The sequence below is a fragment of the Strix uralensis genome, chromosome 4, assembly GCF_047716275.1.
Source record: "Strix uralensis isolate ZFMK-TIS-50842 chromosome 4, bStrUra1, whole genome shotgun sequence".
NCBI classification, from domain to species: Eukaryota; Metazoa; Chordata; class Aves; order Strigiformes; family Strigidae; genus Strix; species Strix uralensis.
This window is the reverse complement of record NC_133975.1, coordinates 61458304-61476549: the sequence shown is the minus strand read 5'-3', so window position 1 is coordinate 61476549 and position 18246 is coordinate 61458304. Positions and strand designations below refer to the sequence as shown.

General features: G+C 51.7%; 1 protein-coding gene across 11 annotated transcripts in view; it reads right to left on the bottom strand.

The window, feature by feature from the left end:
• Positions 1 to 1898: 1898 nt before the first annotated feature.
• EPHA5 (EPH receptor A5) overlaps positions 1899 to 18246 on the bottom strand; it is a 209778-nt gene continuing 193430 nt past the window's right edge. For 6 of the 11 annotated variants that reach the window (XM_074866985.1, XM_074866974.1, XM_074866975.1 and 3 more), the window contains one exon: positions 12776 to 16587. In XM_074866985.1, coding sequence (XP_074723086.1) covers positions 16482 to 16587 — 106 coding nt within the window. In that variant the 3' untranslated portion in view covers positions 12776 to 16481. Of the gene's footprint in view, positions 2497 to 12775; positions 16588 to 18246 lie in introns of those variants that run through there. The other 5 variants (XM_074866972.1, XM_074866973.1, XM_074866979.1 and 2 more) reach the window with 1 other exon arrangement.

The window sequence follows — 18246 nt, the reverse complement described above, 5'->3', positions numbered from 1 at the left end:
TAGTGAAAATGGTTTTGTGTTAAATAGAACTTTTGTAGCTGCAGCTTTTGTTCTGTCTTCAGAGACATATCCCTTTTCCATTGCCTAGTTAAGAGTCAGAAGGAATCCTTAGAGCATACCAAAGTGGAAAACATTCCCTTTCCAAAATAATAATAAGGGCAAAAGGTGTAAGATATTATCTCAGGGCTGACCTATGGGAAACATTTGCTGTAGCTGCAAGGACTGGCAGAAAACTGTCTACCTCCGGACCCCACCCGTGGTGTCAAGAGGACAGAGATGGGACAGGCAGCTCTCCCGCCAACTCCTGTCCCCGGCAGCTCTTCCCTGACGGAGAGGCTGTGGAGACTCGTCCCAGCTCCAGGAACGGCTGAACTTGAGGGGCTCAGGGGGAGACGGGGTCGTCTGCCCCGTGGCTGCAGCAGAACAGGTGAGCTGAGGGACACCTCGGGTGGGACAGGTGACGTGAGGATGGACACCGGGGTGGCCTGGGGGCTCTGGCCTGCTCCCACTCTGACCCGCTGATGTCCGAGCTCCGGGGCTGCCGGCCCGAGAGCAGCAAGGGGCCGAAACGGAGCCCTCACCCAAGCAGAGCCAGATGTCTCTCACCCTGCGGTACAGACCGGACAGGGATGCTCTGGAGCGGGGAGCCCCGGGGGGAGGATGCCGGCCCGCCCTGCCCTCGGGGACCCCGCTCCCTCCTCGGGGAGACCCAGAAGCCCCGGGCGGGCCGGGGGCCGGTGAGCCGGGCTTAGCGGGGGGCAGACGGGGGCCGAGCCTCCGTTCTCCTCCCGCCTCCGGGTGGGTCTCGGTCCCGGGCGGCCCCTCGGGCGCTGAAGGTCTCCCGCCGCCGTGCTTGCCCGGGGCCACCTGCGTGGGGCGGAGCGAGCGGCCGGGTCGGTGGCCCCAGCGGCAGCGGGGTCTGCCCGCAGCGTCCTCCGTGCTGCCGGCGGCGGGCGGGCGGGCGCTGGGACCCAGCGGCCGATGGGACGCCCCGCCCCCTGACCCCTCCCCGCCCGCCGGGCCCGCCCCGAGGAGCCTCCGCCCCCCGCGCGGGCCAGCGGCGGGGCCGGGGGCGTCTTGGCGCCGCCTTCCCCCCTTCCCCGCGGGTGTCGGCGGCGGCCCCACGGGCAGGGCGGCCTGGGCCGGTCCCGAGCCGCGAGCCCCGGCGGGGCCGTGTCCGCCCGCCCCAGGTGAGGAGTGGGGGGAGCGGCAGCGCCGCAGGGCCCGGCGGAGCCGGGCTGGGAGCGGCGGGGCCGAGGCCGGGCAGCAGGGAGAGGACCGGGGGGTGTCGTGCCGGGGCGGGTGTGCAGGTGGCTCCGCGGAGGAGCAGGCGGCGCTCGGGGCGCCGCGGAATAAAGCCCGGAGGGCCGGAGCCCGGCGCCCCCGGCCTCGCCCACGGCCACACGGGGACGGGCCCCCCTGCGGGTCTCCCCGGCCGGATCCCGAACCCCGCCCGGGGCTCCCGGCGCCGGCCCCGACACCACACCCGGGGCTGGGGGGTCGGGGCTCGGCCGGGCTCTGTGGGACTCGAGCCCCGGGTCCTGGGGCCGGTGTTGGGGCTCAGCAGCACGGACCGGGCCGGGCGTTCCCCGAGTCCTGCGCGTTTGGGGCTGGGAACGGGCTCCCGGGGCTGGGCGCAGGGTTGGAGCGGGGACGGAGCCCCGCGTGTTGGGGCTCAGAAACGGAGCCCGAGGCGGCTGTTTGTGGGGTCAAACCCAGGGGTCAGGAGGGCCAGTGGTGCGGGGGGGTTGGTTTGGGGGGACTCCCACCGGAGATGAGCATCTGGTCGTGTTGGTCCCCAGCGTGCACCAGGCCCAGCTCAACATCTGAGACAGATACTCCCGGGGGGGGGGGGGGGGAGGGGGAAAGGCACCTTTCAGACTATCTTTATTCACAGTGTGTACAACAGCTGGAATAGTCATTAACTCATTAGTCCATATTTAACCAATGTACAATTATGACAGTTCATATTCCTATACAAGTTATGACAGTGATTGATTTATGACCTTGTCGGAAGTCAAGATTGTTTGAACAAGCAGAAATTAACTGGAGCCGCTGCTGAAATGAGCCGGAGCCATCTACAAGCTCCACCTGAAACAAACCAAAGCAGAAACAAATGGGAGTCCTGACCGAGCTGGAGGCGAAATTGAACTGGAGCTGAACTGAGCTGGAGCCATCCACACACTGGACCTGCAAACAAACTGGAGCCCAAACTAAACTGGAATCATCCACGAGGTGGACCTGCAACCAACGGGGGCAGAAACAACCGACCTGAAGCCACAACCAAGCTAGAGCCGCAAAGTCCCTGCAGCATCCCAGGGCAGGCAGGGCTGTCCCCAGCCAGGAGCAGCGCAGGCAGCCGAGCTTCTTCATGGGGGCTCCACGCCCCACGGGGGTCTCTCAGGCACGAGTGGCTCCCAGCGTGGCTGGGGCTCCTCCATCCATCTGGCCCTGCATAGGGAGAGATGCTCTGCTCCCACTGCAGCACATTTTGAGCTGAAAAAGAAGGATTTCAGTAAAAGCAGGGCTTCATGCAGGGCCCAGAGCCACCCCAAGGCCCGGCCATGGCAGCATGTGACACTGCTGGCTCCGGCCGTCGGGCATCGCCTGCCAGGGTGACACCCGGCAGGGCTGAACCCCGGTGGAAACCAGTTTGCCCCAGCAGCAGCTCCCACACTCACCAGTTCAAGCTCTCCCTGGCTCGGGCAGAGCCACCCCCGGGCTGGGAGGGTTTGTCCTGCCGGGAGCTGCTCTGGAAAAGAGCTGGGGAGAAGAAACCAGCTGGGAGGAGGGATCCCGGTGTCAGGAGGGGTCACAGCTGCCCTGGGAGACCCCCAGCCCCGCCGGGTCCCCTCCTCCCCCGGGGGACGCGGGTGGGAGCCAGGGGCGGGAGCGGCTGGCGTGACCGAGCAGAGGCTGATCCCGCGGTGGGAATCGGGAGCTGCCGGGGACCCCCAGCCCCACCGGCCGAGCTGCAGCTGCTGACCCCGAGAGGGGACCCCAGGGGGTCGGTGCCGAAACCCGCCGCGAAAGTCACCGGGCCCCAGCCGGGCCCCCGCGGGGTCCCGCACCGGGGGGGGGGGCAGAGGAGAACGAACCGGCTGCCGCGGCGGGCCGGCCCCGGCGGGGACGCGGAGCAGGAGCCCAGCGCAGGCAGCGCAGCGGCAGCAGCTCCCGCGGCCGGGAAACCCGGCGGGCAGCGGGTCCGGGGAGAGTCTCCGGCCGAGAGCGGGGCCCGGCCCCGGCGGGGCGGGGGTAGCACCGCGCTGCCCGCGGCGGGGGCCGGGACCCGCACCCACAGCCCGGCCACTACCTGCGGGCAGGGCACGGACCGAACTCCGGGCAGCACCGAGCGGGCAGCGGCCGGTGCCGGCGCTCCCGCGCCAGCGACGGGGGCGAAGGGAGGAAACGGCCCCGCTTTGCACCGTGTCCCCCGTTCCCCTCGCCCGGCCCCGTCCCGGGACCCCGAGGCCGCCGGGGCGGCGGGGAAACGGCGTCACGCCCGGTTCCCGCCCGCCGGCTGCGGCCGGAGCCGCCCCGGGGGAGCCCCGGGGAGACGGGACACCCGGGCCCGGCGCGGTCGCAGCCGGGGCCCGGCCCGAAGCACGCCCGGGGGCGCCGGTGTCCGCTCCGCCCCGGCGGGGAGACGCGGCGGCGGCCCCGGGAGCAGCCGCGGCAGGGCAGAGACCCGGCAGGGCCCCGCTGGCCAGAGACCCGGGAGCCGGGACCCCGCTGGCCCCGGCCCCGGCCCCGCCGCCGCGGCGCTTCCCGCCCCGGTTCCGCGGCGCAGCGCCCCCTGGCGGCCGCGATGGGGGATGGAGCGTGAAGCCGCGGGGCCCCCACGCACCTGCCCCGCACGGCGTCGCCCCCTGGCGGCTGGAGGGGGCACGGCACGGCGGGCGGCAGCCGGACACCCGCGGGAGTGGGACAGGCGGGGAATTCCGAGGTGGGAGTAGAAATTGCGAGACCTAAAGAAGCTTTGCTCTTGCCAGGGCGGCTGGGGCAAGCTGGGACTCAGGCCAGGTGTTTGCAGACCCTCTAGAAATGAGGGACATTGCTAGTGGGGCTTTATTTTCTCAGTGAAGACGCTGGATATTCTGTTGGCTGCAGGAAATCCCTCCATGTGCGCGCACACACACACATGCACACACGCGCGCGCACACACACACACACACACACAGAGATGCCCCACGGTGATATCTTTCTCTGTGCTCAGGTGTTAGAAACACAGTGTTATTTTTCCTAATCGTTATTAATATCAACCCAATGCAGCTGAGTGACGTGGCAGACAAAGGAAATGTCGAGATCCCGTGCAGAATAAATCCACATCACCTGGCTTTAAATACCAAGTGGCATAAATGTGCCAAAGATTGTTACCAATTTTGTTTTATTTATAAAACTGTTACAAGCGAAATGGCCAGCAAAGAAACATCTCGAAAATATCCCCCTCAAATACAATAACATCTAATCTGGAAGGGAGCTGGAAAACCTGAAATTACTCTCTCTGTGCCACAGAGATGTCCTTTGCCACCCCAGGTACACGGAACACTCTGCACCCCACAGGGCTGCCCTGTCCCCTGAGCTCAGCACTACGGCGGAGCTTTTCCCACTTTCAACCCCTTCAGCTCCCCAAATCTCCTGCCTTTGAGTCCAGTCCAAGGTGGGCACAGCACCCAGTGCGCAGGCAAGTGGAAAGGGGTGTCTGCTGCCCATTTACATCCCTGGCTCTGCCTTGCTGGGTGGTTGCCCATCCGTTTGGCCGTGCGCATGTATATACCGCTGAACACTGGGCCCTCGTGAAAAATCAGTGGTGGGTACCAACCTGGCTCTACACGGGGGCTTTTTTGGACCCCGCAGGCTTCACTTCATGCCATTTTTGTTTCTTTTGCACCCTCTTGTCTTTCCCTCTCTGGAAAAGCCCCTATTAATGGCAGATAGGGAAACCTGCCTGCAGCCACCATGACTGGATGAACACCCACATCCACGCTTGCATCCTCCAAGAAGGAGGAAGCATTCAGCATTGCTTCCAGGCAGTGCAGAAGTGCCCAAAACTACTGCAGTAGACAATGCAACAGTGCCAGATGATGGGGTAAATAGGCCTGGAAGTCACAAAACCTCCTCAATAGTCCCCAGCCTTGCAAGGATTGCTCTGGCATGAATGCAAATGTTGCTAATGCCTCCTCCTCCTCTGGAGCTGACATTTCCCGAGCAGAGCTCTCTTCTTTGACCTCCCTCTGTAAATATTGACATTGCATTCACATAGATAATAGATTTCTGTCTGCTTTTACCGCAGCCGAATGTTTCCACCGGGACTGTTATTGCTTCTTATGGCTGGAAATGCACCTGCACCAGCTGTGAGGCTCAGCATAAAACCCCCGCCAGCCCAAATCCCCCAGTCTCTTAACAGACCGCCGCTGCCTCATTGCTGCGAAGCCCCCATTCATCTTGAGACAATGGGGAGGAAATATTCTCCTGACTCTTCCTCTTCCTTGGGAAAAAAGAAAAACCCTCAAATTTGCCTGCTCTCCTCTTAAATCACTTCCTCTCTCTGAAGCTCACAGTCCCAAGGCAAGTATCCAGCCTGAAAAATTACTTGCCCTCCACACGTAACCCACCCAGCCCCCCAAAATAAGCCCGTGGTGATGCCTGAGCCTCCCAAAGGAGGAGTAACCTGAGGTTTTGGGTTTCCAGTAACAATCATGCTGTTTATAGCTATTTCTCCCCAAAATGAGATCATTCCCCATCCCCACCACCCAGGGATGAGCCCCAGCACTTGCTCTAGTGCTCTGCCTCCAGCACAGCTTTGCTGCAAAGCATCGTCCTCTTTCTTCTCAGCACAATCTCTCTTACCATGTCAAGAGAGCCTCCTTTAAAAGTAAAATGGGCTGGTGAAACCTAAAAGGAGCTTCCTAAGCCTCCACTTTCCTTAGTGTGAACATTTTGTGGCTCTAGGAGAGTGGCTTGAGGCTGGGCTTCAGAGAGCCAGCATTGACTGGCATGCAAGCAGAGTGGTCCACCTGAAAAAGAATACCCAGGAGCTGGTTTTGCACAAATACCTGATTTTTCCCAGTTGCCTGAGCCTCTTTGCTGTCATATTCAGTCCTTTTTTTTCCCCCCCCTCTCCTGCTGTCTGTAAGGTGCCAGAGGAAGGCCAGCTATCGCCTGGCCAGCATGAACAGGGCACCGCTTACCCTGTGATGCTGGAGGGCTGCTGCTCCACTTTTTAAAGATACCGTAATATTCCCTGATGGCCAGTTTATATTCTACAACTTTGGGCCACACAGCAGCAACTCACTCCCTTTGCACACACTGCTTGGGCTCTGGCCGCAAGGAAAAAGCAAATATCTTTCGGAGTATTTGAAGGGCTCCCTAAATCATCCCGCCATGACATGCCCGTTGCCTTTCACAGGGTCAACACGGCACACTCACGAGAGGTTTGGTGTTCAGCATGAACACGGCTGTGTGAACAAGGCTTTCCCTCACTCCAAGCTCCTGCGCAGAGGTGGCATGTTCCAGGGGTGCCAGGAGCATCTTTCCCTTGTCACCGGCTCTGGCTCCACACAGAGGAATAATCATGCCCCCTTTTTTAAGACATCTGGCATGCACTGAGCAGGAAAAATATAGCAAGCTGGAATTTCCTTCACTGGGAGAAGCACATGACATTATCTGGGCCAAATCTAAAGTTTCTCACTTGTGATTTTTGCATATGAATGGGAATTCAGGCTTGGTCCCTGGCGGGACCGTCATTATATGCATTAACAGACAGCTGGGCTTTAGAAAAAGGGGGAAAGCAGAAAGAAAATAGATGTTTATTCTGTACTTAGGCAAATTCACAGGAGGGGAATCATCTCCCATTCTCGCTGCAGCAAACACTTTGCTCTCTATAGGCTCTGAATATATTCACTCATCAAGGCATATTGAGTAGCTGCTTATTAGCACAAGTTCGTCTCCCTTTTTGCATCACTCAGATACACACACAAATATAAGTAAGTCCTCAGTGTGGCAGGCCTGGAGAGATTATTTCACTTTCCCTTGTTCAGGGGAAGCAGAAGATAACGTTTTTAGAGCTTTGATTTGATAAAGACTCTTTTATATATATATTTTAATATATGTATTGTAATTTTTATATTTTTCTTATATATATATTTTAACATGTTTTTAAATATTCTCTTATATATTTCTACAACCTCCCTCCATGCTGTCACTTGCCAAAGCTGTGGACGTTGCAGTGCCCTATGGTAAACTTTCCCAGGGAATATAAAAGGACTTTGCCAAGGGTCAGCTTCAAATGAAACTAAAGTCAAATAAAATCACAGGTCCAGGGGAACCGAAAGAAACCTCATTTTCCATTTGACTCCTGATTTATCAGCTCCTACAAACTCACTGCTTCATCAGTGGGATGTTTCCACAGAGTAGAAACTAACCTGAAGCACAGGTTTTTAGTTGCTGTCCTTTTCATCTTTCTGTTAGAAAATAAGATACCTTCTCTCCTTGAATAGGCAAATAATGTCATCACCAAAAAAAAGCGCATACACTGGGATAACTGTCCCCTGCCATCTCAGAGGACCAGATGCCCATACAGTGCCATCACTGATGGAGGCGTATCAGCTCACTACTCAGTTTCCTGGCATTTTTTCTCCAAGAGAATAGGCCTTTTGCCTTTCTTTCCTGTTTTGGGTTCTTTTTTGCTCAAGGGGAGCCTGGTTTCAAAGGGAGCTATGCCATGTCGCACAGCCTCCCGCTGCAGCACCATGGCTGCAAGGAAAGGGCCACAACCTGGTCCTTTCCTTCCCAATACTCAGCTGTACTCAGGCTTTCCAAATTTACAGGGATGGAGGAGTCACCAGGACGATTAGCTGGTGGTTTTCGTCTTATTTTTATACCCAAATCCACTTCAAGCCATCAGACTATCTCTTTTTTTCCCCTTTTCAGCGGTTTTGGTGTGTGCACAACCCCGGCCAGCAGCTTGCAAAACCCTGTGGCCCTTAAATCCCCCCCATGACAAACCCCAGCAGCAACACCCATGAAGGCACCCACAATAAGCTGATTATTTGAAGGAAGAGGTCTGGCTTTAAACAAATAGGATGCGGTGCCAAGAGGACTCGCAGCACCTCTGGGTGGTACCCAGGGGTATCAGCCAGTCATTACAGGGATGCCACCTTTGCTGGAGAAGCCAGGCTGTTTATCTGCTGCTTATTGGCTACAGCCATGAGGATCACCAGAGTGTGGATGATAAACTAGCAGGAGACAGGGCTCTTTTCTGTCCCTATACCCGCTGCAGCTACAGTCTGGATCTGAATGCACTCTCCTGCCGTTAATTTATTTCTCCATTACATTTCTGACCCAGGCCCTGGCTTTGCAGCTATCGCTGTCAACCTTTTGCCCCTCTGATTATGCTAACAACAGCACCTGAATGCTAATTGCCTTCCCTGATGGAGAAATCACCTGATTTGGGGGTGTTAGGGAGGGATGGGTAATGCATGAGGGCTTTGCCCCTGGCTGGAGCCCCCCCGGGATGCAAAGCGCAGGGGCCAAGGGTTCGGTGTGTCTCCAGCTGCTGCATAAAATAGGAAGGCAGTGCAATGACCCACAGCTCTTAGGGCTGGGAGAGGGATGAAGTTATCACAGGGCTGATTTCTGTGCCCTGAAGTAACTATTCATGTTGTTTTGGGATGCTGCACCCCCAGCGCTGCCCTCCCGAGGGGCATCCTAACTTATCCTCCCCACCTGGCCCAAACACACCCCTTTTCAGCCCGATCCAGTCCCACTCCCAGGCTATTTGCTGCCTTTCACCATTTATCAGTCATGCCCTAATCCTTGTCTTAATTAAGAGTTTATCACCTGGTGCTTCTGCATGCATGTGCATCCATATCCATCCATCCATACTCATCCATACACATCCACCGATACACATATGCCTCCTTTCCCCTCCTCCTACAATATCTGCGTTCAACCATGGATTTGATGTCATTTGAAAGATGTTAGCAAACCCAGTGTTCCTGAGCTCCTCCACATCTCATGGAAAGGGACCACAGGACGCCTCTTTGCTGGCATTTTTCCCACCGGGTGGGAGAGGTTGTTCCCTATCTTCTTTTTTAAATGAACATATCATTTCCCTATCTTCTTCTTTCTTTTTCCAATAAAATATCATTTTTACCTCGCACGCCCTTTTGCTCAGCAGCTCCACACACTGTATTTCCTGAGGAGTAAATGATTAAACTTTGGAGCCCGGAGTTTCGTGTTTAAATGTCAAGCTTGAAACACGGCGCCTCAGAAGAGAAATCGATAGGATTTCAATTTTCTTGTAATAAATATGGCCTTTATTGGGAGCAAACCAAGAAGACGGCTTGCAGCCTATCTCACAGTTTTGCTGCTTTTTTTTTTTCAGCTCAGAAGATCTTTTCTTTTGGTTTTGTAGTTAAAAAAATAAGCTTTGAGAGAAATAAGTCATCTTCACCAGCACAAATGCACCTGCCTGCCACTTATGGTGGAGCTCAAAGAGTTTTGTGGTCAAAAAAATCCTAGTTAGAGCTAATAGGTTATCAAAGCAGCACATCAGTGTAAGAAAGCATCTTCTTTCTTTTACTGTATTTTATTTGCTGAATATTACTAATAGCTGATGCTACGAATAGCTGAGCTGACCCCAGATGGAGGTGAGGAAATGATGGGGTAAGAAAATTACCTATGTGTGTGCCTTGTTCTCCTCTGAGACTGGCTCATAGGCCTTTCTGGGAGGAAAATAATGAGCCATACATTAATGGGTTATCAACATCACTGTAATGCCGGGGTCTGTGGCCACTAGAATCCCGTGGGTCCTAAAGGACTTGCCCCAAAAGCTCCAACTGGCAGTCTTGTTATAGAAGCAATGTGTATCTTCAGTGAGCATCACCCCCTGCCCAGTTTCTCCAAGGCTTTTTCCCCAGAGACCCTTTGGTGTGCAATAACTGCAAGCACATCCTGGTTTGCTCTCGAGGGTGCAAAATGAGCAAAGCCTTTTGCTGGCCATACTGCTCCAGCTCCCATTTCCTACCTGAGCTCAGCCTGGGATTGCTTCATTGATACCATCTTCATGTACATGAGGTTTGAGCTCTGGCAGCGGATGTGTTATTAAAAATGTACACTTGGAAGCACACATGCACCTGCTGAGGGGACTGCCACAAGGAACGCCACCTCTGCAGCACTCCCACCTACATCCCTGCATTGAGTTTTCCCCAGCGTAGCCCTTTTTTTCCTGTCTTACCCCATTTTGAGCTGTTTCTGTGATGCATCGATGTTGGTTCACTCTCTGGACCGACCTGGCTGCCAGTGCCATCATTTGTCCTAGCAGCTCCCTAAGTCTCACACCATATCTAAGGCACTGCAGATTAGGCGGTCTCTCCCCTCCCACCCATCCATTTTACCAAGCAGGTACGATATGTGCCCTTCTCCAGTCCTCGAGGTCCGTCTCCCTCCTCATCGGCAAAGATGAATCACCCTGGGATCAGGCCGTGCTGTTTCGGCTCTTCCCTAGTGCACTGGAGGGTGACTTTGAACAGGCCCTGTTGACTTGAATAAATCTATCTCATTCTTTCATCTCTTCTTCTGCTCACTGGTCCCTTTTTTTGTGGAAGTATCTGGTCACAGTTTATGCTTTGCATGCTATTTATGCAGTTCAGCCCATGAAAAATACATGAAGAGTCCCTTGCTCTTTCTCCCCACGGCTTCATAAATCTTGCATTGCTTTCTGAACGACAGCTCAACTTCACGGGATGATGGGGAGCAGCCTCCCCACTGCTCCTGCCCTGGGGCCACAGCATCCTCTGGGGATGCTGGCAATACAGGCTCAAACCCTGATGAGCTGGCAGAGATGGGGGGTGTTCAGAGCCCCAAGCCCCATTTTTAGGTTATTTGATACGAAAAATAAGACAGAGGTGCTGTTTCACTGCCCTGCAATGTCACCAGCACTGGGGTCATCTTGCTTTGCAGTTTGTTTTGAGTTTACTGAAAACAAGAGTGGTGCAGAGAATATTATTACCCTGTTCCCAGCTTGTTAAACAACCTCGAGAGCTGGCGTTCACGACTGGAGATGCAGCTGTGCATTTATTGAAGGGTCCAGCTGGAGGCTGTGTAGAAGAACCACCCAAAAATTAAGCCAAGCACATGCTTAAGGACCTGCTTTGCAGGTAAAGCACCTTACCTTTCTGAGCAGGTAAATTTATTAGTTGGCGGTAACAGAGCACAAGTGTCTCTTCTCACATTGAGCCCAGCAGCAGAAAATAATAAGCAAACCCTGATTCGAGATTTGATTAAGGACTGGTCCCAAGCCAGGGTGGGCACAAAGGCTCAAGGAAATTGCCTAATTCCTTAGTTCTCACTTGAAACAGAACATTATGGAAGGAGTTTGCAGCCAGCTCTCATCTTTACTGGTAGCAGTAGCAAGTTTTGTCTATTTGCATCCTAATCCCCTTCTCCCTCCTGCTCTTGTTGGCTGAGGAACAGCGACAGGAGGCAGCCGCTCTCATGGATGTGTCTTCATGAGGGCACCATCCTTATTTCTACAGCAGCTGAAAACAGGGAGACCTTGTTAAACACCCTTGTTCAAGATTTTCACTTTCCTTCTTTCATTTTTTTTTGCATTGAAGCTGCTAGAGGTGATGAACCTTCCCATGAGCAAAGCCTCAGCTGTCCAATGTCTCCCCATTGCCTCCAAAGCTATTTTGCTTTTAGCTTCTTTTAAGAAGTTTCCCCATTTTTGTGTTTTCCCCTTAGCAGGCTCTCTGCCTCTATGAAGCCATCTAGGATGTTGCCTACATGGGGCAAGTTACTATTGCTTTTCCCCTTGTCCTCAGAGCCCCTCTGATCCCTCCCAGTGTCTGTTGCCATCATGGTCCAGCAGCAGACAACCCTGGGCTGAATAATAAAACACTGCACAGGGACTGGCACGTCAATCCAGAGAGATTTTATCTGAGTTGCTGACAACCTCAGTCTCCCAACCCAGTTGACCTTGTGCTCCCTTTAACATATAAAGCGGTGTTCCTCTGCCATCCCAGCCTACCGTGCCTTTCCTGGCCAGGGTACGAGTGTACCATCCATCATCTACTGCGGTGTCCCGTGATGCAGGGAGAGCCAGCACCCTCATCTGCAGCTCCCTCCTTCCTCTGTCCCCCAGCAGTGGGCATCTCGCAGGAGCCAAAAGATGCTGGCTGCCCACCACCACCTCTGGTAGACCTTTCCCAGGCCGATCTTCTCCCCCTCGCTTCTCAGCCTTTCTCACCCGTGGCTTTTCTCACCTCTTTAATGCTGGCCTGTGGCCTTTTGCAGCATGAGGTTGCTCCCAGATCCACAGGGCAGGGGAGGAATGGGTTGGGGATGTGGTGGCAGGTGCTTTGGCTGGCCATAGGCCTGCTGGGGTCCCCCCCTCCAAAAAAAAATCAGAGAAAATCAGTCCTTGGGGAAAAAAAAAAAAAATCACAAAAATTGGCATTTCTGAGGGATGGGGGAATGGAGTGGCCAGGGGCTGCCCTGGGCCTCGGTCAGTTTGACTAAAAAGCAGATTTTTCCCCAAAAAATAAAAACAGGGGAAAGGGGGAACAGCCTGTAACAAGATAGGATGCCTTCAAGCGGGGTCTACACTTCTCCCTTGTTCCAGAGGCCCCTCTCTCCCCCAGGGACCACAAGATTAGCACCAAGTCCGTGTTTAGGAGAAAAAACAAAGAGAATTTATTTCCTTTCGAAGGGGGAAAAGCCTGACATTTCGTGGAAAGCTGAGGGGGTACGCATGTGTGTGATCCACAACTGGATGTCACTGTTAGTCAAACATTTTTATTTTTATGAAAAAATAGAAAATTTCATATCTTACACTACAAAAAAAACCATGTACACAAACAAAATGCACAGAGAGCATTCAAGGAGGTGGGGGAGGAATGGGAGGAATAAATACAGCAATGCTACAGTCTCCTATGAGTTAAAACGCCGATGCGAGGAGCTGAGACGGATGCTGCAGCTCTGGCAGCGCTGGATGCTCCAGCTCCCACCCTACCTGCCCTAAGGAATTACAATAAAGAATTGGAAACTAAGCGTTACTCTTAAGACTGCTACTGATGTATCTTACATATGCTTTAATGACTAATTTCAAGACCAAGCAGTCCAAGGAGTCACAATTTCTTGACCACTGGGACTTTCTACATTATATTCAACACTGAATAGAGAAAAAAAAAATTACCTTCATGTTTTGTTCTTCTTGCCGTTAACATACAGAAAGAATAAATAAAATTTTAAACTTCCTTTTTTATGCTCAGGCAATTTTTCCAAATGGTAGCTACACAATGAAAGGGACTCAATCTACACAAGCCACACCTGGGGACACTTCCTTCTCCCAAAATGAAAAACTGTATCGAAAAGAGCCTTTTCACCTTTCAGATCCTTTGAAATACCTTCCTTGCAATTAGCAGCAAAATATACTGGGAAAAAAGTACTCGTTGGACCAGCTGCAGCAGTAGTGAGCTGGAAAAGCAAAGTGCTTGGACTTACATAGGCAGGAAATCCACCTACAGCCCTTACAAAGAGCATAACCAGTAAAATATTGCTGGTCATCTTGTTCTGCTGCACCCTGATATATATGATCATGCCTAAAATACAGAGTACTTGCAGTTCTTGGATGGGAACCAAAACCCTCCATTGTCTCTGGAATTTGCTTGTGGACATAGAAGCTGTAACTTTTGGACCCTACTTGTTAAAACACCATTTTATTTTATTTTTAGCTCTGAGACAAAGCCTATTATACAGAGATCTGTAGCAAGAACAGCTCTTGAAATAAATATAAAAGGTTATTTATTTATTTATTGGAGGAACTGAGGAGAGGTGTCCTATTTACAAATGCAGTCTGGTTTAAGAACAATTTGTTTTCCACTAGTTTATAATTTTGAAGGTTACTCCAGCATCTGGTATGCATCTCAGCCATACCGCATATGCCTTTAAAACCCCACAAATGGTGAAAATGGGTTTTTGCTGTTAAAAGTCCATGAAAAAAAGACCAAACCCAACTCCTCCCGCAGAGCCAACAGGTAAGAAACGAGCAGAGATGACAGGCAGAAAGTGCTCCATGTTTGCTAATAGCATCTCCATCAGTGAGGCCGATGGACGCAGGCAGCAACCAAACAATTCCTCCCGACAGAACGAGTTGTTTCTGTCTTCCTACGGGTTATTTTCCCAAGCACTGCAGGCAGGGAGGCACAAATAATCCCAAGACTGTTCTGCTGACAGCTCTAATAATCTTATTTATTATATGACAAATCTCTTTTATACGCTGCAATTGTTATGTCTTGATTTTCCCCCTCCCCCCGCCCTTTTGTGGTGCAGTGACTGCCAAAATGAAACAACAGGATGAGAAATCACACCGTTAAGATTTGTCAGACCTCGCCGCGGCTCCTCTCCCTCCTATTTCTCCTGATTCCTGAGGAGCTTGGTAGCAGCTTGCAGAGAAGGCCATTTCAAAACAGGCAAATATTGCCTGAAGAAGCCCTAATGAAAGCAAGCAAGCCCTGCTGCTAAAAAAAAGAAACCCCCACCCTCTTCTCCTAGACCTTTCCCTTTTCTTTAGAAACCATTCCTTGCATCAAATCTCATCCAAAGGCTTGGAGGAAAGATCTTTGAAACAGCTGAAGGTGGCATTTGACACCTGCTTCTCCAAGATGTGAGGGACACACTTCTGGCACTGGATGACCTCCTCAGGCTCAGCTCTGCAGCAAGTCAGTGTGATGACGTTATCACCAAGGAAGGATGCTACAAGATGCTACCCCAACCTCTACGGAAGCAATATTATCTACAAAAGCAGCAAACACTTGCCATCTGCTGAGCCATTTAAAAATCCTTATCTTTACCAAAGCCTTCACAAAGACAAAGCCCAACTTATGAATACCAAATTAACTGCACTGATTAATCCTATCTACAACAAAAGGAGGATGACAGCCCCAAACTGCTTCTTGGTTGGATTCCCAGGGGATTGGGTTGCCTTCAGGTCCCTCTGAAAACAGCAGCCGTTAGATTTTATGGTGCTGACCTGAGCCATGCCAGCCCCAGATGGATGGGACCTTCTTGCCCATGGGATGCCACTGCTGTTACCACGTTGGGCTGCTCTGCTTTTCCCTCCTCTCTGCACTCTGCCCCTAAGTGGCCAGGTCCATACCCAAGCTGAAAATGCCCAGAGAAAACCTGGGACAGCACAACTCCCAAAATAATCCCACCACCACCACTTTGGGGGAAAAACTGCAAAATCTCCATGCTAGATGACCACGGGCTCGCCTCCACACTGCACCCCAGGACTTAATCCCAGTAATGAGAAGAGGAACAGCAAAATCCCTTCCAGCTAAAACCACCTCATGGTTTCTCTCCTGGGCTACCAGGCTGAAATGCTAGTGTGCAGGCAATCCCACGCTATCTTTGAGCAGGACTCATGAAAACCAATGCCACATTGTCACTGGAGGCCACTGAGAACCAGATGTTTTACTTTTCTTTTTCTGGACATCTCCAGTCCGCGCTGGGAAGGAAGAGGGGATGACATCTTTTATTTAAGCAGACTCCTTCTACCTCATATAAGTAATCAAAATTCCTGAAGGCTTTATATGTTGCTCAAAGCAAACAGCAGCAAAAATACAAAGCATAGCAGTAACACAAAAGGAGGAAAAAACAAAGTGAAAAAGGAGGACAAAAAAAAAAAAAAAAACAACCAAGGAAAGAGCCCCAATCTTGTACCTGATGTGTAGCAAACTGTACAGTATATACATCTTCGTCATGTATTACCCTCCCAGAAGAGCAAATGAAAAGACCTTGGTAACACAAAGGGAGGAAAAAAATATACACCCTGTATTGTATTTGCCATGGAGCAAGCAACATGTTTATACACTAGTCTCTATAACTTAATGCTGTGTAACAGCATTTTTTTCTTTTCTTTAAATTTACAAAACAAAATATCTATCAAGAAATAATCTAATCATATTGCTCTTCAATACACTTTTGTAGACAAGTAAGACTCGAAGTTAAACTTCAGTAAACCGCAGCTTTTGGGAGCCCATGAATGGCTACAAAACTCCTCCGCTCAAGTCAGTCCTTGGAAGCATTACCATGTGCTGCTGTAATTCAGTATATAAAGGTGCTATATATATATATATATATCTTCCATGTACAGACAACGTGTGGTGGGAAGGCTTGTTGTCATCGTCGCTGAAGCTTAAGAGACGGGTTAACCTCACATACAGCAGATTCATTTCCATGTTCCATGCATCTTACATTTACTTCATGAAAATGAGGACACAAATAGGAAGAAAAGGAAAACTTTAGTCAAACACTGCTTTAGAAACACTGTGGCAGAGGCCAACGTTCTTCAGTTATAGAAACCACTGAATTTCCCTTTTTATCTTTTCTTTTTTTTTTAGTCAAAATAAGTCTCAGGGCTAGTGTACAAAGTGCAGGACCGACCCACTTGAGGAAGCGACTTTAAAACCGAGTTACAATGGCACCATCCCATTCACCAACTGGACCTTCATCTCCTGAAGGCTGTTCATTATCTTCTTCTGGTGACCAACAAGTGTCACTCCCAGCCGCCTCAAATCCCTGTGGGAGAAAGCAGACGTTGGTTCCAGGGATCGCTCAGGCACACGCCGCCACGCACACCACACACGCCGATGCTGCTGCCAGCGCCTACCTCCTACCACTGGTGGCTCCCAAAGCCAAGTTTAGTTGGCAAGTTTAATTTTCCCCAATTTTTTAAAAAAAATTTTAATGGCTGACAGCATCTCAGAGAGATGACATGATTCGACTGAGATCATCTTGCTGGCCAAGGAGAAAAGCTGGACAGCAAAGTGTCAGCATCACCTTTGGCCAAGGACCCTGTTGGGCATGAAAAGTCCTATTTACAAGAAAAATGTAAGAAAGCCTACGTTGCAGTTTCCTCTTCTCCTGGAAGAGGCTGGTATTTGATCTCGGATACAAGCTGTGAGGAGCGAGGTCAACCCATGCTTCCTTCCTCTTCGGACTAGGCAAAACCAAAGATACACAACCCGTAATCCTAGAGCCAGCTCCCACAAAGCGCTGAATGGCAAAAGCCTTGAGCATGGCCACCACCTCGATGTCCCCCCTAAAGTCAACAGGAATTGGCAATGCAGCTCCCCTCTGGGCCTTTGCACATCTTCCCGTAAACCCACATTTGATTTTTTTGGGGGGTGAATTCTACAAGCCAAGAGCATTTGTTTTGAGTCTGTCTACTGGGCTGCCATGACAGGAAAACTGCAAATAAGATATGCAGGATTAGGAGGAAAGATTGTTTTCTCAGAAGCTCAGCCTTCTAAAATTTAGGTGTATAGGTGAAGGTAATCATCAAGGTTCATGTTGATGGTGTGAAAGAGGCACCTCCAGGGGACAATTTATCCCATCCAAAGACAGGAGAGTAACAAGCTGTCCAGCCCCTGGAGATACTACAGTGGGACCTTGGGTGATTAGATTCAATGATACATCTAAAGCCAGGTAAGGTCATGGGTTATGGCAGAGTATAATTGTAGGGATTTCCTTCTAGGAAGAAAAGCATTAACACAGAAATCGTAGGAAAAAAGCTCAGAGGAAACATCAAGACAGGTGCATTTGTGTTTCCAACACAAGACACAGAGACTGTTAGCGAAGCAGTTCAACTTAGAGGAGACATGGTGGTTAGTCTGAAGACTTCCACTAGAGAAATGTTAGCCCCTTGTTTCTACCTCCAGGCTGGACCGTAGGGATCTACGGTCTTGACAATACATGTGTGAATCCCAGAGCTGCGGACACCCTGTGTGCAAGTCTGTTAGGAGAAAGCTCTCCACTGAAAGCCAGCGGGATGTGACCTCCTTGAACATGTAGGTGCTTTTTGGAAACCACACTGGTGGGGCTGGCACATGCAAAGGCTGAGGATCGCCAGCAACACCTGGGAGCCCAACCATCACCTGAGACATACTGCAAACCTGGCCTGCAGCTCACAGCACGGCTGTATGCCGGACTGCAGGTGAACATGTGCAACGACCACCAGAACACTTCCACATAGTGTTGTGTGAGCTACCCATGGAGGTGTACCTCTCTTGGGAGCTTCACATTCTGGACAGAGACTCCTGTGAGAATACAACCAACCGTCATGTCCAAAAATTACATAGAGGAACATTGTTTTGAATAAAAAACGATCCCGAGTGAAGGTTGACACGTTAACACAGAAGCTGGTTGAAGCCAAACTGTTGTTCTGTTGTTCTCCAA